Source organism: Rissa tridactyla, chromosome 21 (genome assembly GCF_028500815.1).
Source record: "Rissa tridactyla isolate bRisTri1 chromosome 21, bRisTri1.patW.cur.20221130, whole genome shotgun sequence".
NCBI classification, from domain to species: Eukaryota; Metazoa; Chordata; class Aves; order Charadriiformes; family Laridae; genus Rissa; species Rissa tridactyla.
Window position 1 is genome coordinate 908,286 of NC_071486.1, and position 23,802 is coordinate 932,087.

Sequence of the window (23,802 nt, forward strand, 5' to 3'; positions counted from 1 at the left end):
ACCGCTCTTACGTTATCCAAGCTTTTGCAACTTGTCCTTTAAAACCAGCTGCCGTCAGAAGCAGGGTCTGGACTGCACGGACTGTTGGCCTGACTCGCTGTGATGGGTTTTAGAACCAGTAAGAAGGCGCATCTGCAAATACGTAAAATGAACAGAAACTACCTGCGTGAAAAAGCGCTTTCATTCTGGTGCGTGCGATCCCTTCCTGTGAGACAGCGCTTACGGCTGATGTCAAAGGACGGACGCTGAATGAATTCCATCTGCTATGCCAGTTGTCCTCCAAACCCCTTACCGTACGGGTGCTGTGAACTGGCTGTTTGAAGGCCAATATGCTCTAAAACGGGCTGTCAGAACAGGGTTCTGTGGTTTTGGGCTTGGGGTACCCTCATAGAGAAAGAAGGATGAAGGGCGGTCACTACCATTACAGAGAGCTTTTAACATTTGCTTCAACTAAAGCTGAAGAACGTTTGCGACATTGCTGCAAGTTATTTTGTCCCTTTTTAGAAGAAAAGCCACTTTCAACATCTTAAGATGATTTGTTGCTGTTGTTTACTCTTTGCTTGGGGGTCATTTAAAGCACTTATAGAACATAACTAGGTATCTTTACGGAGATGAGTTAAACGCTAAGATAAAGGGGCAATGCGGATGTAGAGGAGTCGCCCCCTCAGTAACATCCAAGTCCGTCATGGTCACTTTACACTTTTTCTCTCTCAGAACAAGCTTTTATCTTTTGGAGCTGTATTCGGAATTTCCTTAGTACCTGGAAATGACAAAGAGCTCATCCTTAACAGGCACCCAAGTTCCCTTCCTCATCTCAGAGGCTGATGCACAAGGCTGGAGAAATCAGAGGCTCGATGTGATTGTATTTAGTGTCTCTGTGCTCTTTTATAGAAAAGCATATGGGATAGACGTCAAATTGATCACAATTTTATGTTTGTACATAAAAGGCAAAACCACTGATCTCTTTAAAGAAAGTAAACTTTATTCCTACCTGTCAAAGCTATTGTCTGTAATTGCTTTTAAATCAACACTCTCCTGCGAAAGGCCAGAATTCAGCCTTTGTGACAAGAAATCGGTATTAGTGGAATACCACTGCCAGCCAAAACCTTCGCTAGTCTCTGTACAGTTTAACCACGGAAATACAGTACAACTACGTGAATGTAAGACTAAATCTGGCCCTGGATTAGCTGAGACAAACAGGCAACGCTTGTAAAATTTCAAGGGACAGCCACGTGAGTGACGGGACTGTCTCTCGGACTAGGGAACAGCCAGGCATGCCAGCAGCAAGAGGCAAAAGTTTTCCAAGGTAATCAGCTGCGGCTGGTCGGGCCGCCTTTGGAGAGCGAGAGGCTGTGGAGGTTGGCCTGTCATCATGTCCCAGGATAGATGTGAAGTCACTGGCATGGATCAGACGAGGAGAAGTCTACTGCTCGACATGGCGCTCTCTCACCTTTTGTGGACATGGGTCTGCGTGTGCTCAGCAATTGGGCAGACAAAACTTACCTCTACCAACATAAGCACTGGAACACAAAAAATCCCTCTCTTCCCAAACACCTTGAGCAATTGTTCCACCTTCAGGACAGATATTTAGTTCAAGGTCTAGAATTTGGTGAAACACAATCTAAAACTCTGAAATATTTCTGCCCTTTTCCTTAAGCACAGATCAAACGACTTTGCAGCGTGACGTGTTTACACACGCTGTTTTGATGGTTCCCAGTATTAGCCAAAATAAAGGTGAGGTGATGGCGCTGTACTCGTACAAAGGGCTGATCCTGCTCCTCACAACTGAGATGAAAACTCGGTGACGTATTATTTGCCTTAACAGAGCGAGCAGGGCATTCATTCACCTCCTTCGGAGACAGCCATAATCTGGGATTTGAAGGAAACTGAGCCTCTGCCTTCCAAAGGGGACACTGCCAATTAAAGAGGTTACGCACAGGCTTGCTCCCCCAATTCTGCTTGGCCAGTTTACCAGCAATCAGGCTCTACAATTCCACATACGCTGTGCAGAAACTGCTTCCTTCTGCCACAAGAACATGGCTGGAGACGTCAGTCTCACGCCGTAGTGAGCGCTGTAAGTCACGCACAAGAGCACTGCCACTTTTCTGATAACGATGCCATAAACATGGACTAATGGAAACCAAAATTAGAGATAAGCTACAACTTACCTGTCAATAGCTATGTGAATAATGCTTTCAGACTGTAATTACTTTATTCTCTTTTTTATGATCAATTTTGGTTTTATTATCTAACCAAAATACTGGCATAAAACTGAGGAAACATTTTGCATTTGAATTATGTGAAGGAGAGTATTTAAATTCAGTTCAACAATTTACAAATCAACAAAAGTGATGGCCCTTAAAAAGACTATTTAGCATGACAAATGTCGGTAAATCCTAATTTTTCTTTCCCGCTCTCAGCAGAAGAGGGTCCCAAGGCCAGTGACACTGATGCAGTAAGCGGCAAGCAGAAGGCTGAAGACTGGGAGGCGCGTTAAGAACAGAACTGACAGCCTGGGAGCCCACGGAAGACAGAACTGGACGTACCTTTTCAAGTAGGTAGATACGTAGGTAGTAGGTGCACCAGAATGGGGAGCTTCGTTTCCCTTTGATTCATCCCTCCAGGGCTGGCGGGTGTACGAGCCGCTCCGCACGAGGTTAACCGCCGATTCTCTAACGCAGGAGAGAGCACAAGGTTTGTTTAGAAAAACTCCTGGAGTCTGCTTTTGGCTCCTCCACAGTTCCACAACACAAATCCTTCCCTCGCCCCTGCACAGGTGACAGCTCCCCGAAACCCCTCTTCTGGCCCTACCATCCGTTCCGGCTGTCGCCAGCGGTACTGCTGAAGAATCGCCAGATGATGTAATGTTTTGCATAAAGAGGAACAAGATCCTTTTTAGTCAGAAACCTTGCAACTGAATTTTAGATTGTCCGTAAAAGTAATTTAACATATTAAATAACGCCATTTGATATTCTCTCTGTCATCTTGTACCAAACGCCATTGCATAAATGGACAGATACGGCAACTGCAGGGGAGGCTTTTATTCTCTGAGGTAGCCAGGCAGCGACAGAAAAGCAATTCAGCACGGCAAATCCTTTGCTATACTTGGCAGCAGAAAACGACAAACAAAATATGTGGCAATATCAAAACCTACTATCAATAAATTACTAGTAGTCCTGTTTATCACAGTTATCTGAAATCAGGGCTCCTTTTCCCAATCCACACTTTGGCAGTGTATCCTGCTCTTTTCTGGTCTTGGACAGGACCTCGAGCTTGTAATGTAACACAAACCCATTCACTCGTTAGCCTGCAATTATTTTTCATTTTTCAATTGCCATGTCCATGCCGATGCCCTTTCAGACACCTGTGGGTTCCGTGAAGTGAAACTCAGCTGTTCTGAAAGGAAAGAATATAGGGAAAAATCTGTACTACACAGTACATCTGGGCACCATCTGTTCATGCAGGCCACTTCTCCTCGTTCCCTACTTCACCGAGCGAAGGACACTTCTCAGCAGTCAGCTGGATATGCCACTCAACAGCAGCCACTGCCAAAACCGCTCAAGCTTATCATTTAGACACAAATTGTCTGCTAAACTCCAAATCACAGCAACTGGCTGAGATTAAGCAAGAACGCAGCAGGGAGGAGGTTCCAGCAAAAGATCAGCAAAGAATTTCAAACTGTGCTGAAATTCTCTCCGGGTGGTCACCTGCCAGGACTTCTTCACAACAATTACTCCACAATGACTTCTCTGTACTTGCCTTTCCGTCGCTACCGTGGAAGTGGCTGGAAATGAGGCCAAGCTCAAATTTGACTCCTTCTAGCATAAAGTGTGAAGAACCTGTTTGTAGAGATTAGCTTCTCAAACCTATCTTGAGACACTAGATATTTATCCCATTGATACTCTGGTTCTGTTCAGGGGCAACCGCACGCACTGACTATAAAAACAAGCCCTGCAACGGACGCAGTTCCGTACAGGAGAGATTCGCAATCTCAAGTGAATCAAAAAAGGAAAGATGTGTGACCAAAGGGACGGAAGGTGGCCACTGAGCAAGTGACAGAAGTACAAGCGTAGGTGCCAGCTATAAAACGAGGCACTTGCATATAAAAGGAAAAAATATGCATAAATCTAGTTTCCTGCCTGGAGCCCACATACGTACGGATACAGGGGTGGGGAAACAGCCTGCTGCCTGCTCACCTAAATGAAAAGCAACGTACCAGAACTTTGATCTATCAGAGATAGCTCTGGATACTGTGAATTCCCGTGTGCTTGGGAGTGCTGAGAAAATATATGAAGCACGAATATAGAAAGGAGGGATTCTGGAGAAGCTATCGAGAGGTCAGAAGCTGAGCATTAAGTTCAGTCAGTCTCACCTGTTTTCTTTTTCTTCTATATCGCTCGTACTGCTCAGTCTTCTGGGGGCTATTGTGGCAAGATAGCTCTTGTTGTCTTTATCCTGGTGAAGCAAAAGAAGTACATCAACTGCACAGCTGTTACACTTCCAGCACGTTCAGTGCCAACTAAATTCATGTTCAAATTTCTTCAACTAAGAAAGCATGCTCTTGTCTAAGGACAACTGGTCTAAGGCATTTTCTTGGGCAACACATACCACCGCATAAAAATATTTGTTCTGAAAACGATTTCCTGAACAGTGCGCTAGTGAATACAAGCAGCTTCTAACTAGAACTACTTATAAATCACAGAATGATAGACTAGTTTGGGTGGGAAGGGACCTTTAAAGGCCATCTAGCCCAACCCCCCCTGCCAAGAGGGACATCTTCAACTAGACGAGGTTGCTCAGAGCCCCGTCCAACCTGGCCTGGAATGTTTCCAGGGATGGGGCATCTACCCACGGGCAGCGAAGTTAGAGCCACTGAATACATGGGATGGGATTCACAGATACAGCTGGTGGATACAGGAGGAATCCACACAGATGACAGTGAAGGAGAATTTCCACTGCAGGTATGTGCTACTGTCTGGATTAGATATTTTCCGGTAAGGAATGGGCCGTGCCAGACCAGCAGCAGTTCACTGGCAGCCCACTCCAAACCGAGAAGGAATTACGTCAAAGGGGCACCAAACTCCAGTTCTGCCAGAACAACTGATAGGATAGGAGTAATTTTCAAAAGAAAAAAAAAGAAAGAATGGAAGAGACCTAAGTTTGTTACGGATACAAAACCCAGCAATAACTCAAAACGAAAAGGAAAGGGTCTTAAACCTGTGAGGTGAAGTCTGCTCAACTGGGATGCACTCAAACATCTTTGCCGAAAGCCAAACCTTTTCTTTGTTGTCTAATAGTGCAGATATCCGAGGACTTGACGAAGAACGATAGATAGAAGTCGTCTTATCTCTCTGCGCCTCACGAGTAGCAGCGACTTCACTCAACATGTTGTGGCTGCCAGTCTTCCGGAGTCCCAGCCGCCAGGATGAAGGTGACTCATCCTTCTGCTCGTCTGACTTGCTGAGCCAACTGAACTGTAGAGAAAAAGGGACATTTGGAAGAAGTAAGAGCACTGCAAGGCACAATCTAAGTTCTGAAAGTGTTTCAACAAGCCCCAGTTTTTGCTGGGCTACACTCGCAAACATAAGATGGTGTGACTTTGATGTCCTGCTTAGCTTTAATTACAGGACACAGCTCAAGGTGAACTCTCGGGGATGCAAACTGCTGTAGTGCCCTCATCCCCAAGGACAGACGATGAAAGAAATCTTGTGTCGTTGCGCAGCTCCCTTTGCCTACACAACGCCTCCTCCAGATTTGCAGAAAGAATATAAGGAACAATGAAGCTTTTATTAGCACCCATTTAGGAAGGGGGAATTATTCAGTAAAGGCAGAAAACTTTTTTAAGTAATCAACTGTTTTGGGACTAGCTGCAAATAAAACCCTTACACAGATCAAACTGGAGAGAGTCCAGGAGAAGCCATCAAGATCATCAGGGAGCTGGAGCCCACAACACGTAATGGGAGAGACTGAGGAAACCTGGCTTGTTTATCACAGAAAAGAGAAGGCAAAGAAAGGATTAAACTGCTCTGCTACTTGGAGGGTGGGGTCTACAGAGGATATGGAACCAGACTTCTTCTCAACAGTCTACAGCAAAAGGAGAAGGATGAACAGACAAAAGTTCCAACACGGGAAGAAAGGCTCCTGGTAGGAGCAATGCTGCGCTGGGACAGGGAGCAAGAATGGGGCGTCTCCGTCCTCAGAGACTTTTCAATACTCAGCTGAGCTCGGGTAGCTCAAAGCAACATGACACAGGCTTGAAGTTGGCCCTTCTTGGAGCGAGAGGTTGGACTAGAGGCTTGCAGAGGCCTGTTTTAGCCTAATCCTTTCTACAGTCGGGTCACTGTCTGTTCTGTACACACTACAGAATGGGCCTTCCTGCTTTTTGTGACATGAGGTGCTTCTGCCAAGCATATGTTATTCCTCAAATGTACAACTGCTTTGATGTATAACTGTAGTTATAGCACCAAGTCTTAGAAAAAGATGCCTGCTGCCACTCAAGAACGGAGCCTGGGCACCGCAAGAGATACTTCTGCATAGGCAGGGGCTGAACACCGAGTTGCATTGGAAATAAAGCAAACAAGACATTGGGAACTACTGGAAAAGAACAGGATATGAAAGACAACACCATTATGCCTCTGTGTGACTGCAGGGCACAATCACACCTGTGGTATCACACACAGCTCTGCTCCACAGCGCAAACGCAGTGCAGAAGAAGGGCAAGAGATTCAAAGAAAGGCAACAAGAATGAGCAGAGCAAGAGAGCTTTTGTACGAGGAGTTACTGAGAGCACCAGGAGCCTCCAGGCTGAGAGATGACCACGGCACACAAACCCCTCAGTGGCACGCAGAAGGGTGAGTAAGGATCAATTATTCCTTGTTCCTCCCCATAAAGGGAGTAGGGGCGGCAAAAAACCAGCATGCGGCAGGCTTAGAGAACCAGCTGCAGGAAGCTCTGTGTTCTGTGTAACTACGCTGAAGAACCCTTTGCCACTGGACATTAGAGGAACCCAAATGTCATGGGCACTCAAAAAGCGACTGCAGAAATTCATAGAGGAAATGTCTAATGCGGGGTACTGAATCCAAAAATTGCCACAGGTCCAGCAAGTCCCGGAAATGTAAAGTGCAGGTGGGAGAGACGCCCAGCTAGATTCTGTCTTCTCCACTATCTTTTCATGGTCACTGTCAAGGACAGGGGTGTGGGGTAGACCAGACTTTCGGTCAAAGCTGATACAACCATTATTATACCATATTCTACGTAACACAAAACATCTGACATTATCCAGAATAAACGAAGCTACTGGGGAGCTCTGCCCTCAAACCCATTGACTCAAGACTGCAAGGATAAAATTATCACTGCAGTATTTCAGCAGCGTTTCTTATCTAATGTTATTTTAATGCAGATGCACAGAGTTAATCTCCTGTACTCCACTAATTCTAGCGCTTCCAGTCTACTGAGCTACGCAGCTCTGATGCTTTAATGTCGCTTTGACACTTTCCTCAGAGAAAGCTCAAATGCCGTCCGTAATTTCTGAACAACACAGGAACAGCAAATGGTAACTCCACAAACGGGAGGGCAACACAAGCACTCATATTTGCCCATATAGAACCCGATCTGACAGAGAGAGTTACAGAAGAATCAAACATGTAAGAGAAGGTAAAGTAGCTCATCTTAAGTGATTGAGGTCAAATTAATAACTGCTTCTATACCCTAACAGCCTTATTCTGGGTTAGACAGCGCCAATGAGTGAGAACAATCCTCTGCAGCTGCAAAAAGGTGATCTGAAGTGCTCACACTTCCCAGTGTCCTACCTTTAACACCTCCCCTGCTAAGTCAGCCTGAGCTGAGCAACGCCCAGAGGGGCTCTACTTCCTTTCATCTGGACGAGAAGGTAGGCTTAACAGCATGTCAAAAAGAAAAAACTGTGACTAAGCAAGAAACGTTTTCCCTCTAACATGTACCTAGTGCTTCAGACGTTGGCAAGGTGCCTGCACTGTATAGCTGTCCTCCATATTCTGGTGCAAAAAGAAACCAGAAGCGTAAGATACCGGTCCTCAGCAGAACACAGAGTCTCCTGGTGCCATCTAGCTGAGTGACGTGAGAGCTGGAGAATTCAGATAAGATTTCAGTAATGCTGCTTCACCTTTAAAAAGCTTTCATAGCCCAGCTATCTAGTCAGATGCAAACTTTATCCTCTCTGCTTACTGGGCCGTAACATCACGCCACTGAATCAACTGCGTTTGGCAAGTCAGAGGCACTTCGGATGACGATGCCAAATTCACGGCTGATGCATCAGCAGGAACCAGCTTTGGTGAAAGATCTCCTGCTGGTCAGAGATTGGCACTGGCTACCTCAGAACTGACAGCGACACAAAGCACTCGCAGTAAGCAGGGTTTCTCTTGTGAACAGCAGAATTTGCTTCAGAGGGTAAGAGCTTCAAGAGGAACGTTATCGTACAAACATCCTCCCTTGTGCCAGTCCTCTACTCTTAACACAGCATCTTTACCAAAACTGCATACTATCATGCTTCACATCTTACAATTCCTCTGAAAATCGGTTTCAGAGTGTCCATTTCCCAGCAAAACCTACTGCTTCCAAGCTCTGTTGGAGTCCCCAGTGATTCCAAATTCACTTACTCTTCTGGCAGATGCAGTGAAGGAGTTGGGCTCGGGTGGCGGTATTTGCTCAGTGATGCTAGGCCTGGGTTCATGGCTGGAGTGGTTGGCAAAGGGCTCTTCCTTCCTTTCTACAATTTTAAACAAGAAGAGAAACCAAATGTTTCAGTATTGCGCTTCCAAGGCCCTCCCTCACAAGCACAGTGCGCACTTCGCTCAAGCTCCGCGTGGCCGTGACCTCGGTGCGCCCTAGGTCGTGGAGACGGTGTCGGCGCCCGGGCGAACCAGGGCTTTCTGCAAGGAGGCTTTCTGCGTACTAAAAAATACGACGGATACATTTGCCAGGCAAAGCTTTTGAACTTCATCCCCACAGACAAGGTAAGCCTCTGCAGAAAGCACCTTAAGGAGGACAAACAGATTTTTGGTTTATTCACAATTTTGTTTCCTCTCAGGGATTGTTCTTCCCTTGATTGACTGGGGAAGACGAGCAGAACACGCCATCCCCATGGCGGTACGTGCGGGCCGTCATGCGTGCCCCATCACCGCACGGTTCTGCTGCAGTTGCTTATGCTGGTGGGCACAATTTCTAGTCTTCTACAGCAAAATCCATTTTTCTACTAGAAGCTAGGACTGATTCTCAACAAAACTCTTTACCAGGGCTCAAAGCTACGCAGACACTGTCAAAGCTCCCAGCTGGCTCCCTGCTCGGTAGACAAGTGCAATCATCCAGTGTTCATTATTTTATTTTTTTTTTGTATCTATGTACCATGCTTGACATAAGAACATCCACCAGAAGTTACCAGGGAGGGGGACAGTGAGCAGAAGCTATGTCTCAGGCAATAGGTTCCATTGCCAGGAGCGCACGGGGCTGTCAGACAGAGTATTTGTCCATCCATTTGTGGCTGCCCCATCCCTGGAGGGGTTCAAGGCCAGGTTGGACGGGGCTTGGAGCAACCTGGGCTGGTGGGAGGTGTCCCTGCCCAGGGCAGGGGGTGGAATAAGATGATCTTTAAGGTCCCTTCCAACCCAAACCATTCTATGATTCTATGATTTACCCCCAACAGCCACATGCAAAGTGCCTGAGAAAGGATGCACCTGCACCAACAGAGCAGCGGTTTCCTCTCGCAGCTGTGAGTGCCTCGCACAGGCATAGTTTTGAAAAAACAAAGTCGTTTTAAGTGTAAGCACTCAAACAGTCCTAGCAAACAAGGTGTGTGCACTGAATAAATATCCTCTACTACATATAAAAAGCAGTTTGGTATGGAGCATCTGTGAGGATGGCACCTTGGAGCATGAAGATCAATCTTTCTGAAACAAACATTCTCACCCCTAGAATACAGGATTCAAAGGACAGGGAAAACAGAAACGAGCAAGCCAAGAGAAACATTTTAAAATAACAGGCAGTTAGCAGGACTGACAGACCTAGAATTAAAGGCACAAAGATGCATCTCCCCTAGGGAGGTCTGCATGATACTGAAGTCTCTGCCCCCTTTCCCTCTCTGTGTTATCTCAGAACTTCCATCAAAGCCATCCAGACAGGGTATTTCACTTCTTGAGCCCAACACGCAGACACCCTGCACTTTCCAACAGCGCTTTCAGGAAGGGGCAGGAGATGATCCATTTCTCCGTGCAGGCCCCGGCACTCGGCACACAGACAAACAACGACATGGGTGGCATTTGCCGATCTCTCGAGAGCGAAGAGGAGAATCCTCGATGTTGCAGGGAGGGGAGAACAGACCTGACCCAAGAGCCTCCACAGGCCTCTCTCATGGTGACTGGTAGCCCGTCCTGGAAGTTTATGGTACACAGGTCAACTTTTAAGGTCAAGCCTAATTACACGGGCACAGATTAAGTGGTAATGACAAGCTGGAGAGAACTCCAACCGTGAGCAATGTGACCCGACGGAGCCAACTGCAGAAGGACAGGCAAAAGTACCTCGTACCGGCAGCGTGAGAGACCGCACGACCATCCGCATCGGTGTCTCTAAGGGAGGAGCCCACAGCTTATTTTACTAAAATTTGAGCCATAAACGCTGTGAATTCTAATCAAGGGAAACGGGCGAGGGTTATAGCTCAATCTCCCCCCCCAAAATTTGGTGAGATTGAAAATTTAGTTCTCTAATTTGGCATAAATATATTTTTTCTTAAGGGTTTTTCGGGGGCGCCCTTTTTTATTTTTACTTTTTTTTTTTTGAAACATTGAAAGCTTCCCTGGCCTGCTTTAATTCACAAAAATACAAGCACAGATAATGACCATAGATTTTCATACTGATCTTTCTCTTGTTTCTATACAAGCCAACGCCAAATTCTTAATTGTACTCCAGATGAATTAAATGGCATTAATGCACTTAGTTTCCTTTGTTTGAAGAACACAAATTTCTTACAGACTGTAAGAAACGTGGTACTCTCTGAAGCACTCCAGCAATGTCCCTGCTCATCTCTGCAAGTTTCTTCTCCTCCCACGGTCCCTGCAAATTCCACAAGTTTATTGCAACCTGAGACCCCTCAAACCATACCTCAAAACAACCTCCTGTATTGTACTGCCAGCGTCTGCTTTCTCCTGCCTTATGCTCACTTACCAAAGGAGTTCAATTTTTTTGATTTAAAATGATCACTCATACCAATATTTTGGCTTTCCCCCCCCCACTTCATCTGGACTTTGAACACTTCAGGAAAACAGTTGTCTTCTATCTGTCCACCACTGCTTAGAGTTACAAAGGTACGTGAATATTACATCTCAGAAGAAAACGAAGAGGAATAAGGAAATAATTTCCACGTTTTCAAAAACATGCCTCCTGTATCCCTCCAAGCCTTTAAAATATCTAGCAGATAATAAAGCACAATTGTTCTTAAGATTGTGTTTGAAACTAATAATGCTGTGACATTTATTATTTTCTGTGAAAAGCTATTTTCATCCCTGCTTCTCTTTGGAGTCCGCCTATAACACGTGGCTGATGTCGGTATCTCATGAACCTTGTTTTAAAGAAAGTACCGAGAATGTGCACCCCGTTCACATACGCGACATCTGACAACGACGTCTGCATCCAGCTGGGCAAGTTCACATTCATTTCATGAGAGATTTGAGAGGTTTACAAGGCAGGATTTCAATTCTAATTGAAACTTCTCAAAGGAGCCCACAATCTCTCCAGGAAAGCAGAGCGCAGGTACAAAGCCTGAAGTCTGATGCTTAATCACTGAATGCTTTGTGTCTTTCATTTGTTTTAGCGTCAGTGGTTTGAAATAGATTGGGTGTAATGCGCTTTGCTCAGTGAATTAACTCAATAAAAAGACCTGCTCTGGTTTTACACAGGGTTTAATGCCGAGTGCTGTAGCACTTCCCTGCTGGCGGGTCTGAGGCTGCTCCTGAACCAGTCCAACACCACGCGACCCCAGTTCTTCGACCGGCACGGTCACAGGGACTGGCACACAGCTCTACAGGGCTGCTGGCTGGTAAACCCCTGATTTACGGAGCAAATAAATGTGACTTCTATTGCCTGCCTGTTTTCTGCCACTGACTTCTCCCGCCGCATTTCCTTGATTTAAAAGCCAAAAGATTATTTCACCCTGTTACTGTCATACCCAAGCAGCTTTTGTAGCTACCGGCTCCGCAAAGAGCAGCCAGGAGTCTCCAACACCTCCCATACTGCGATAAACACCGTAATAGATACAACTGGAACACAGGTGACAATTTTACTGGCACAAGAAGCAGGACAAAACTTTAAACTGCACTTCTCTGCAAGGACCGTATTTATTGGTACGCTGGGATATAGGCCAGTACGCTGGTGTTAAAAGTAACTATTAAACCCATCGTAGTCCAAGGTCCATCCCTGTTTGCAGAAATGTGAAGTACCAGTAAGTCTTGGCTTACCGTAAAATTAAGTATCTTTGTTTAAACTTTCTGTGCTGCACATATACGCTGTTTAAAGTCCTTAAGGAAGCCCTAGAAATGATTGGAAAAATAATGGGAGCAGGATGCCAGCAATATGCTATAAAGGCTAACATGACTCGACGTACTTAATCCTGATTTTCCACTATGTTTCGCAATTACTATACATCACAGTCAGAAAAAACGTTCCTCGTCTCTAAGATTACACAGAACAGCTTCAGCGCTTCATTTCGTTTCTGTGGTGCAAATACGACAGGCTGTCACCTCCCTACGCGTTCAATTGCTTTTCTACCGTCCTGCAGTAACCGAAGTATTCGTCCTGAAACTGGCCAACAAGAAAAAAACCCAATGTTTAAGAACAACCTATGAACAATGTGTTATCTTAAATTCCAGTGAGCTGGAAGGAGAAATTAAAATACTACCCATGGCTTTTTTGAGCCGGGAGTCAGCATTTAGATCAGCTTTTTTAGGACACTAACTACAGAGTTCTCCAAATTCTCCACACGCACACTGAAAGGAAGACTTTTAGGATGTTTTTAACGACTAGGCAAGAAAAAAAAGAAAAAAGGCCATTCTCAATTTTTTCCCTAATATTGTTAGACTAATAATTAAATCCAAGACCATACTAAGTCTTACCTGACTCCTTTTCAGCATCTGATTCTGAAACTTCATCTTCTTCAGCTTCTTCCTCTTCTTCAGAACTAGAACTGCTGGAGTCCTTGTTCTCCTCCTCCATTTCCATGGACTTCAGTGTGTCTTCCTCATAAAGAATCTTCTCTTTGCTGCAAGATACAGACATTTTAAGGACTACCAAACGAGCAAGTTATTTCCGAGTTCTACTTCTCAAGAACATATAAACATGATTTGCTACACACAGAACAAGCAAAAGGCCAAAAACCATCTTCAGACTCAACATCCCAGCACCTCGAGCACCGCCCATTTTCCACGGCTTCCAATGCCAGTCTCACATTTCCTAAATCTGCAAGGATTTCTTGGTCCAGAAAAATTGTGGTCTCTTTTCCTCATGCAACAGAACCCATCAGCTGGGCTGGCGGCTCCGTGCAACCGCAAAGGTGCCGTTCTCAGCCCAAACTCATCCTCAGCGAGAGCAGAAGCCAGGGGACCGAGCCCCAGCCCAACTCCTTGTTCTACCATTCAGTGGGTATGTTACGAAAGAGCTGAAATTGTATTTAAGAGAGCTCAAATTTAAAAGAAACCGTGACATGAACATGAATAGCAGTAATTTTTTTTAACCCAGCTGAGGCCAGCTGACCGCTACCAGAGGGAGCTGGTTCTCTCTCGCATTACACTCTCTGCGGCTTCTTGTCAACGAAGGGGAAATAACTTACTTGGTGAAGAGTCTGCTCTGAGGCTTGCCGTTCATGTCGGCTTCAATTAGCTTATTCCTTGTCTCCTTCTCACTTCGCAACTGTCAAAAAGCCCAAGTAGATTGGAGAAAGAATGAAAACAGACGTCTTAACAAGCCACCTCAGCACAACCTGATAATCACTGCAGCATAAGGTCATCCCAGCCTCGTCAGATGAAAAATCACAGGATCGTAGAATGGTTTGTGTTGGGAGGGACCTTAAGGATCATCTCGTTCCACCCCCTGCCCTGGGCAGGGACACCTCCCACCAGCCCAGGTGGCTCCAAGCCCCGTCCAACCTGGCCTTGAACCCCTCCAGGGATGGGGCAGCCACAGCTTCTCTGGGCAACCTGTTCCAAACGCTGCGGATTTGTTTAACGAGGCAATTCAGCAGCTGCACACCTGCAAGAGCACTGGATGTCTCGGACTAGAGCTCCATAAGGGCCCAGCTACACCCCCAGCAGTCCTTAGGCTCCAGCTGCAATTTAATAAAACCTTCAGCGAAGGTTTGACCCAGAGTCAAATCCTGACATCCCGAGCACTGCCCCGCATCTGCCCCTGCAGCCAGCGCTGGAGGTCTGTCCACAGGAGTTTGTACGCCCAGGAAATTAGGGTGGATTCACTTTAAAATCTGCGGCCTCTGTAGCTACTATTTACTTGCTCTCAGAGGAAAACATTCAAAGATGCCCTGCAGAGGCAGCCGATGGATCTCCCACGAGGACGGTCACCTCGTACATCTCTCACACGCTAGCGTAAGTCATCACATGAGGATACCTGCGATCACCGCAGCAATGGAAATATTTTGCCCAGAGAGCAGCAACATGAATTTTGTCACCACTGATGGACAAAACAGTAACGAAAAAACCTGTTTTGTACCTTCTAAAAGCACAGAGAGAGTTGAGGTAGCAAAAGGGATGGCAATTAGAGGCTCACATTTAAGGCTGTCTCTTTGTGTCACCTCCAGCCCAGTTATTCCTTCGGTAGGAGCTGACACCAGGCACAAGAAGCAAAAGCTCTGCAAATTCCGAATGTGGGAAAAGCTACATGGAGTCCAGCGAAGAGCCAAAATCTGGGGTACAGCGTGTGGTTAAATAGAAGAAAGTATTGGAGCACAGCAAAAGGAAGTGCAGGAAACAGCTCGCTCCGCTCAAAGGTAATCCAGAGATTGGGGAAAAAAAATCCAAACCCAAATCAAATGAATTGATTCCAGCAAACAGAATGCCCTCTTCGTGCCAGTAACAGCAGCAAATCTTGTTAGCATTGTTCCGCTACAAGCTTTACATTAAAAAAAAATTTGATTTGAGAGCCATTTGGAAAGTGAAATAACGTACTTAGAGGAATGTCACGGAACTGCCTATTTCACCCTTAACAAATCTAAGTTTTCTCTTTTAAGTGATAAAAATGGCATATGATAAACACATAGCATAAAATGGCATTTCTACTAAAAACACCATAACCACTAAAAAAGAAAAAGTGTGATAGAAATCTGGATTCTTCTCCTCTTCCCCGTTCCACTATAGCTTGCTACACTCTTCAATAAACGGAGGCGGCCTTTATATAGCGCCGCTGGGGAGAGAACAAGGGGGGGGCTGGTCCCCACGCAGCCTAAAAATGGGCTGCACCCATCCAAAAGAGAGTCCTGTCGATGCCCTGCTTTCCCTTTTCTGCTGAGGCGCGCGGTTATCTGCAGCATCCCGGGGTAGTGAGGTAGGAGGAAATCCAAAATACAACCCTGGTAGTATTTATCAACACCTCGTTTAGGAAGAAGCTGATCAATTTTTCAGAAGTTTCTGTGACTGTTAAGGCTGCTATTTAAGGATGACGGCAGCTGTGTTATGATCAGAGCTTGAGTTCTACCACCCACATTGTCAGTTCCTCAAAATACTTCCCTGGGTTTTATCAGCAGCGCTCTCATTATGTCTGTTTCCGAATCCAACATTTTAAATGATACTTTCTGATTTTTCTTTTTCTTTTTCTTTTTTTTTTAAAGAAGGTTGCTTTGGTTTTTGGAAGCACCCAAATGAGATAATGGAGTAGACCAAACGAAAAAGGACAAAATGCGATCAGAAAAACAAATTTCTGGCTTGACGACTGGCTTTACTTTGATCAAGATATATTTTTGCTTTCCTTTTTTAGGCCAGCTTTCTGCTTACAACCCCTTCCAATGTCTCCACTGCATTATGAAATGGCAATTTAATACGGTTTTGAAATCACCAATTTTTTTAGTCCAGAATTCCCCAAAGTTTATAATTTCTTCTCACTCAATCAGAATCTCCCTATTGTAAGGAGGCAGACATGGTAACATCTCTTTCTCAACCGTGACAGCGTATTTCCTTAGATGCAAAGACAAAGCTGACTTGGGTAATCGCTCGTTAAGAAAAGAGCAGTTTGGTGCTGGAGAGCCTGCCAGCTAACGCAGCAGCTACGGAATAATAATTCCAAAGATGACCTAGACATTCCTGACCGGTTTACACAATCCTGCGTGTCAGCACGCTACTGAACCTTCTTCATGCAGTCATCCAGTTCTCTAGATTTCTAGCTATTAAAAATCTTGGTGTAATTAAAGATTCCAACTGACTAACAAAAAAATAGCTGGGCCTCAGCTCTGTGCGTCTGTTGACGCCATATGTCTTGGAGAACACCCGTGCATGAAAAGGTAATTGGAGAGGTGGAAAATGATCTGCCAGGCACTCACCACAGTCTGTTTCTTCTGCAGCATTTCTAAATGCTCGACCAGCCCCTCGTCAGCCACGTCGAACGGCGTCTGGCCCTGACGCGGTAAGAGAAGACAAGAGGAGATACGATATGGCTGGGTGTTAATATTCAAAAAAGCGCTATTTAACAGTGAAGGACAAAAGGGAATACGCTCCACATCCTCCTCCCGACACGCTGAGTAACGTACCCTGTTTCACTCCCGAGCAGGGAAAGCCACGCGACAGCGATGGCAGCTCCATGGCTCAATCCATGATCAGAGCACTGCCGTCACGGAAGCGCAGTTCCCCGGTTGCTGCTGCTCAAACCCAACAGCCAGCACTAATCTATTTGCGTCTCCAGGTTTCTAAAAAGGACACTCTTGTACTGAGAAGGAACGCGATCAACCTGGTCGACTGTATCACCGTGTACTTGAACCTCCTGAAATCGGCAATCAGCAGCAGGCCAAAAAATTGGGGAGCCATTTCCAAACCACAGGCATTTACAAAATCAAGCAAATGAGGAAAGTTACTTTGGGGCACAAAACAAGAAATCAGTTACGTTTTCACCATAACTAAAGCTATAATAACTGTTTTATTAACAACACATAATGAAACCTGATGGCCAGGGACCAAACAGGTACAGGTTGCCTTGGCCATCTGCCCTAGCAAGGTACCAGTCCTTGACTGGAAGGAGCAGGTAATGCAGCACGTACACCTCTGCCCGCTCCTTTTCAGGTCTAGAGAAAACCCATGCGCGTTCCGAACACTTTGGAAAAGCACCTGATGGCACTTAAACCAAAAAAAGATTCCCTGTATTTTGGATGCCAAAGAGCTCACCACGCGAAAATGGCTCCTTCTTGCAGAACATCAGTTTCCAGTACACAGATGTGCTCAGACCATCCAGGGCTTCAATTCGCTTATCAAATTCTCCTCCCTGCTTTCGCTCCCCGCTGCTGTTCCAAGCACAAACCTCGTTTCCTCCTCCAGAAGCAGCCGCGGAGCAGCTGAATCTGCTCCAGCAGGAAGCGGCTCACAGACACCGCCTGGGTGTTGCGGCAGGGAGGGGAGCACAAAGAACAACCCCGCACACGCACATGTCGGCTCTCGAAAATCCAGGGGCTCTTCAAGGAAAAAATTCTAACTATCAGGATGGAAGAGGAATTTTTTTTCTCCTTTTTTTTCCCTTCCATCCTATTTCTCTTTACTCATTTCTCACAAACCTGAATCAATTTTTCAGTTTCCCTTGGAATGACCAAGACAGTAGAACCGGAAGGATTTGGAGCTGCCAGTTTCTCAATGTTCACTAGTTTTCAGTGCCTTATACCTTCATATTGGCATATTGTTTTGCATTTCCAATTTTTTGTTGTTTAATTTATCAGGATTACACTAAAAGAGGAAGATGCAGATTACTCCGCATCCTTTCTTACAGTCTTGGTCCTAAAGTTTAATCACTGATTTTTTTTCCAGTAATGCTTGAAATCTTTTCTGCCTTTCGACAGTCAAGATTCTTTATTTCCTAACGCTTTTACACGCCCCGGTGGACACGCTGGAACTGCTCCCCGTGTAACTCTGTCATGGTGTTGGATCAAGCAGTAGGCAATGGAGTTGATACTCATCCGGCTATAAAATGCATCGTAGAAGTTGTGCCAACCTCTGTGGGTACTGACCAGCTTGTTCCTGATGTCCATATCGCACAGGGCCTCTGCCAGGATGGAGCAGGCCTCCTTCACCCCCCAGTGCGCGGCAGCGTGCAGCGGCGTCCAGCCGTCGTTGTCCTGGACGTTCAAATTAAACCCAGCCTGGATCAAGAGTCTGGGGAAAGAAGCAACATTGATTTCTGCCCGCCCGAGAATGACTTCTCGACACAGAAGGGTTCACACCTTGAGCCACAGAGTAGGTAACATGGTTCCAAACGCATCCTGGGCTGCATCAAAAGAAGCGTGGGCAGCAGACCGAGGGAGGTGATTCTGCCCCTCTGCTCTGCTCTGGTGAGACCCCACCTGGAGCGCTGTGTCCAGCTCTGGAGCTCTCAGCACAAGGACATGGAGCTGTTGGAGCAGGGCCAGAGGAGGCCACGAGGATGATCCGAGGGCTGGAGCCCCTCTGCTGTGAGGACAGGCTGGGAAAGTTGGGGGGGTTCAGCCTGGAGAAGAGAAGGCTCCGGGGAGACCTTCCAGCCCCTTCCAGTCCCTGAGGGGGGCCTACAAGAAAGCCGGGGAGGGGCTGTTTGCAAGGCCATGTAGCGATAGGACGAGGGGCAATGGTTTAAACTAGAGCTGGGCAGGTTTAGATGAGACATTAGGAAGAAGTTCTTTACACTGAGGGTGGTGAGACACTGGCCCAGGTTGCCCAGAGAGGGGGTGGAGGCCCCAGCCCTGGAGACATTCAAGGCCAGGCTGGATGAGGCTCTGAGCAACCTGATCTAGTTGAAGATGTCCCTGCTACTGCAGGGGGGTTGGACTAGATGGCCTTTAGAGGTCCCTTCCAACCCAACACATTCTATGATTCTACGAGTAGTTTAACTTCTTTGTTTACCTACGCAACATCCCACTCGATGTGCTCACAACTCGAACAGAAAAGGGCAGTAAGCGAAAAGTGACATTGCTGTAAAACCTGCCAGAATCTGACTAATCGATAAGGTTCCCTTTCAGCATGTCCTAAACTGGGAGAACATCTTAATTTCTAACCCGGCATCGGTGACCCAGTCAGAACCCCAGCTCCAGTCGGCAAGAGACACCAGACTCGCCCGGGCACTACCACCAGCATCTCTACAGACCAAGGGGCCACACACAGCACCTGGTGTGAAGAGGACATTTGGTGACTGGGGATCAGACTTGGTTCTACCAGCGATACGGCCACACCGTAGGGACGCTCCATAAGGAGAGGATACCAGCAGGACTGCCAGGTCAGAAGCAGTGACATTACTGGGATTGACAGATGAGAAATTTCTAACTTAAATAACCCACGTGGGGGTTAAACAACCCAAAATGCTTGCAGCTAGTCCTTGCACAATTAAAGCAAGTCTTACCCAAGTAGCCTGCCTGGGAACACCCTGGCATCACATTTACTGCTTCTTCAGTAAGGAAGGTGAGTGCACCTTCCATGCGCTCTCATCTCGACCAGAGCACCAGTGGTGCACAGCAGCCGGAGCTCCAATATTGAAAACCAGAGCAAACAGAGGAGAGCCAGGCGTAGTCTGGAGCTTCAGAGACACACGCACGCCGGTACGCCAGTTGTCAGATGAAAGTACTGAGCAGCTCAGGTATCAAAAATTACTACTATCCAAGCTGCGCTAAATAATGAAGAACATCCCAAGGGAATTCTGCAAGTCCAGTAAAACTGCTCCTGAAAATTCCCATCGTGGGAACTGCCGCCATCCAGAGCCACCTTTCTGCGGCACAAGGGAAATCCAGCACGACCCCAGAATGGCACCAACAGTTTTGAAACTCCTGCAGCTTTACACCGACGCGTTACTGTGCTAAATAAAACACAGTCACCCTATAGCAGCAGTGCGCTCCTCTGTGAAAGAAATTTTAAATTAGGTGCTGACTTTATGTTGATTTTCCAGCTGGCAAAAGGGAGGAACATAGCTGCTAAGAGACTCAAGGTCACAGACAAATTCCATGTCTCATTTGAGAGTTAGTGAGCTCCTGGCTTTCAGCCCCTTTGCTTTAAGTCACTGAAGCTTTGTATTTGAACTTACGGGGTGGCCATAAAATACACAAGAGAGAAACAGTGTTAGCTCTCCATGAGATCTCTTTATCATGATAACAGTTAAAGCCAAGGAGTAGCCGTCGCCATCCAGAACTGCTCACCCTGCAAACGCTGCGTGCAGCCTGCAGTGACGAGTACTGGACATACAACCCTCCACTGAAAGTCCACAGGACCAACACCTCCAATTCGGCAGATATTACATTTCTATTCCACATGAGCTTGTTAGATTTGTGTTCTTGGGCACGGTACAGGCACAGACAGCTTATAACTCTATTATAAGCTCTAATGAATGAATACAAATAGGAAACATGGAGAACAACAAAATTAATAGAGCTTGATAAGAAACAGCTCATACACGTCAAGTTACGCCATTTAAAACTAGGAAATTCAGGATCAAGAGAGAGGAACGCTTCCCGAAAGGATTTTAATATGGGCAATAGAGACCCTGACCTTGGTGATGTCTATGGGCAGCTCCACTTGTACGTAAAGAGTAGAGAAGAAAGCTTTATTGTTGGAAGCCTTAATTTGACCTTACCTGTAAAAATATTAATGCTTTATTGCCAGGGAACACTACGTTGGGCAAATTTATATTCATAAGCTTGTTAGAGCCAGAGCAGTAGAAGCAGAACTGTTCGGTGTTGGAATCCCTCGGTCACTGCCGACGGCTGGAGGAGCAGGGGACAGTGAGAGAGGGGTGGCCACTGCGTTTCTCCGCTAGACCAGTCACGTAAACTGCTGGGGCGTTTGCGATCGTCACGCAGCATGTATTGACGCCTTGTAGGCTGAAATTATACTTTTATCCCCTAATACTGTTTAACTTGCCAGGCCTAAAACTATTACTCTAATAGCGAAAATTAAACCTTCTAATTTATGTTTCACTCTCTGAAACGTTTTCATCACTTTAAAGGCCCAAAGGTATGAAAAGGAATCTTCTGTCCCTGTGTATTTCTAGGGGAACCACTACGGTTGGGCACATAAATCTACAGAGCCTTTTCAGAAACAGCAGCCTGAAAATCTCAGCATGAAACAAGTTTCTCTCAACTATAAAGCTAGACGTGTTCCTTAGGAAAACCGGCCTTTATTCAACGGATCAGCCCTGGGAAGGAGCTCCTACCTCATGACTTCAGAATAGCCCTTCGCCGCAGCAACGTGGAGAGCCGTGGCACCTGTCCGAGGTTGCTTTACATCTTCGATTCTCCCGCTGTTCAGCCACTGCCGGGCATCCTGCAGCATTTGCTGCTCCTCTTCCTTTCTTGCCATGTCCAGGTCTACACCTACGAGGGCGAAGGAGAGAGAAAGAGATTTATCAAGTGAAAGCTCCCACGTACCTGTTAAACTTACCCTATGTTTCATTTGCTATGCAATATTAGTAATCTATTTTTAGTCTTCCACAAAAAAATCCGCAAAGGCATATTCTAGGAGTTGGGAGAACTCCTGCATCACTGACAGAGACTTCACAGCTGTCTCACTGAAAAAACGGGAAAGTTGAGGCAGCAGTTGCAAACCAGCCCCACCAACTACCAGCTCATCTGTGAGCTATGGGTGGAAGGACTGTGCTCTAAATACGCCGTGTCCCAGATGGCAATAACCATGTCACAAACAACAGCTTAACAAAAGGAAGCAAACTATAGTGAAGATCTGAAGAGATGGTCCTAAGACGTCTCCTGCAACAGCAGCACGACCCCAGCTGTGTGCTCAGTCCAAATTCAGTGCAATCTCCAAGCCGCACACAGAGATCTGTACTCGCCAGGGTCACTCACGCCAGGCACGGCCAAAGAAATATTTAGTTAATTCCACTGAGCAGCAAACCACCAGATTCTGACAAAACAGGATGCTAAATCATTTTGGGGATAGAAGGTAAAAAAAATCTACTCTGATGGCTTAAGAGATCTGCTTTAAATGAAGTTGGATCAAGTAAGTTCGTCAATACAGACATCTGGTGTAATGGAGACATGGACTACGGGGCTTGCCGATAACAAGAGGGACAAGATTCCCACCCCAGGAAACAACTGCCACGACGCGGGTTTGGCTGATGGGCTGCGTTCGTTGTTGCTAAACCAACAACAGCCAAAACTCTCTTAGACTTGGTTTTGTAAGAGGAGCTTTCGTGATAATGAGGTCAGGGAAGGATGATGTATCCGTCAGAAGTACAACACAGCTCCGTACAAGATTCACCAGACTAGAGCTCGCTGACTCAGGACAAAATACGAAAGAGGACAAACCTCAAAAATCAAGAAGGGTGTTAAAGAGCAAAGTCCCTGTGGATTAGTTCTTTCTGTATAAGAATGACAAGATTCCTAATTCAATTATGGAGCATTAGGTTTAAAACAGAACAGAAGAAAACACTTATCAACGCAGAGTCTGAACTGTGAAACCCGCTACTGCAGGACGTTGCAGAGATTAGAAATACAACCGCTTCAGAACAAGGATCAGACAAATTTGTAGTTATTAAACATAATGCTATACATGCCAGGAGTTCCCAAGAACATGCACAAGTTCATGAAACAGAAAGCCACGGGGATTCACGAGTACACAGAAAGCCCATCTGGCTCGGGAATTCCTGGAGGCACAGCGGCCGGAGGCTGGGAAAGCGTTTGGGAGGGGGCTCATACACACTTGGCCTGTCGTTACGGTTTGCAGCGGGCATCTGCTCATCGCCGCCGCTGAAGACAGGCTACGGAGCTGGATGGACGCTTATTTAAAGTTTATACCGCATTCACTCCAGCAGTTACGATCCTTTTAAACTGTGTCGATGGGGAGCTTCTCGGTGGAGACAGATGGTTGTTTCAGGGCATCTTAGCAGGATGCCGCTAATGTGGTGAAGCAATGAAAAAGCCAAGCAGAATCCCAAGAAGCGTCAGGCAAAATATCTGCAGCTGAGGCAGAATTACTGCCTTAATGTCCTGTGAGGTTTCAACTATGTTATTACCGCGTGCAGTTCTTGATACCCACTTTAAAGAGAGACAAGTTACACTGCTGGAAAGAAAGGATCTCTGTCTTTCTGGGCATCCAAGGAAGTCTGACTGCAGAGAGGGGACAGGCACGGTTCGGACAGCTTAGTAAAACAAATGCTGACTGTAGACACAGGCCGCCTTTTTAAATCCGTGAGCAGCCTAAGTATAAGGGAGAAGGGCTATTTAAGCTTATTTCAAAGTGGAGGGCAAAGGGGAAGAAAATAAGAACAACCTTGTCACAAATACCACCAGACTAGAAAGTGAAAAGTTTCTATTTACCAGAAGGAACATAATCCTGCATCCATTTTCCAAGAGGAATGCTTGCACCAACAACAACTAGCGCTCAGATGGACAGCTACAAACTCACCAGTGGACCAGCAACACGGTTGGCAAAGTAGCAAGGGACTGATCCCTTCCTAACTATACCTGAAAAGAGCTTCAAAAATAAAATAAGCGCCATGTGCCAAGCAGAATACATCTGTTAGAGAGGATGGGATTCGATCCAGCATGCAAATAACCCCAACGCCAACCTGCACCCGTAAATAATCTACACTGGAAAGAATCTTCGGGGGTCTCTA

The 23,802-nt window shown here is 46.1% G+C and overlaps 1 protein-coding gene across 7 annotated transcripts in view; it reads right to left on the reverse strand.

Annotated features, from left to right (window-relative positions):
• Positions 1–23,802, reverse strand: part of PPP1R12B (protein phosphatase 1 regulatory subunit 12B) — a 135,052-nt gene that overhangs the window by 72,084 nt on the left and 39,166 nt on the right. For all 7 annotated transcript variants that reach the window (XM_054181443.1, XM_054181441.1, XM_054181440.1 and 4 more), the window contains exons 4-12: positions 21,385–21,544; positions 18,224–18,368; positions 16,559–16,633; positions 13,847–13,926; positions 13,134–13,279; positions 8,634–8,743; positions 5,277–5,474; positions 4,373–4,455; positions 2,547–2,672 (exon numbers count right to left, since the gene is read on the reverse strand). In XM_054181443.1, coding sequence (XP_054037418.1) covers positions 2,547–2,672; positions 4,373–4,455; positions 5,277–5,474; positions 8,634–8,743; positions 13,134–13,279; positions 13,847–13,926; positions 16,559–16,633; positions 18,224–18,368; positions 21,385–21,544 — 1,123 coding nt within the window. The remainder of the gene's footprint in view (positions 1–2,546; positions 2,673–4,372; positions 4,456–5,276; positions 5,475–8,633; positions 8,744–13,133; positions 13,280–13,846; positions 13,927–16,558; positions 16,634–18,223; positions 18,369–21,384; positions 21,545–23,802) is intronic.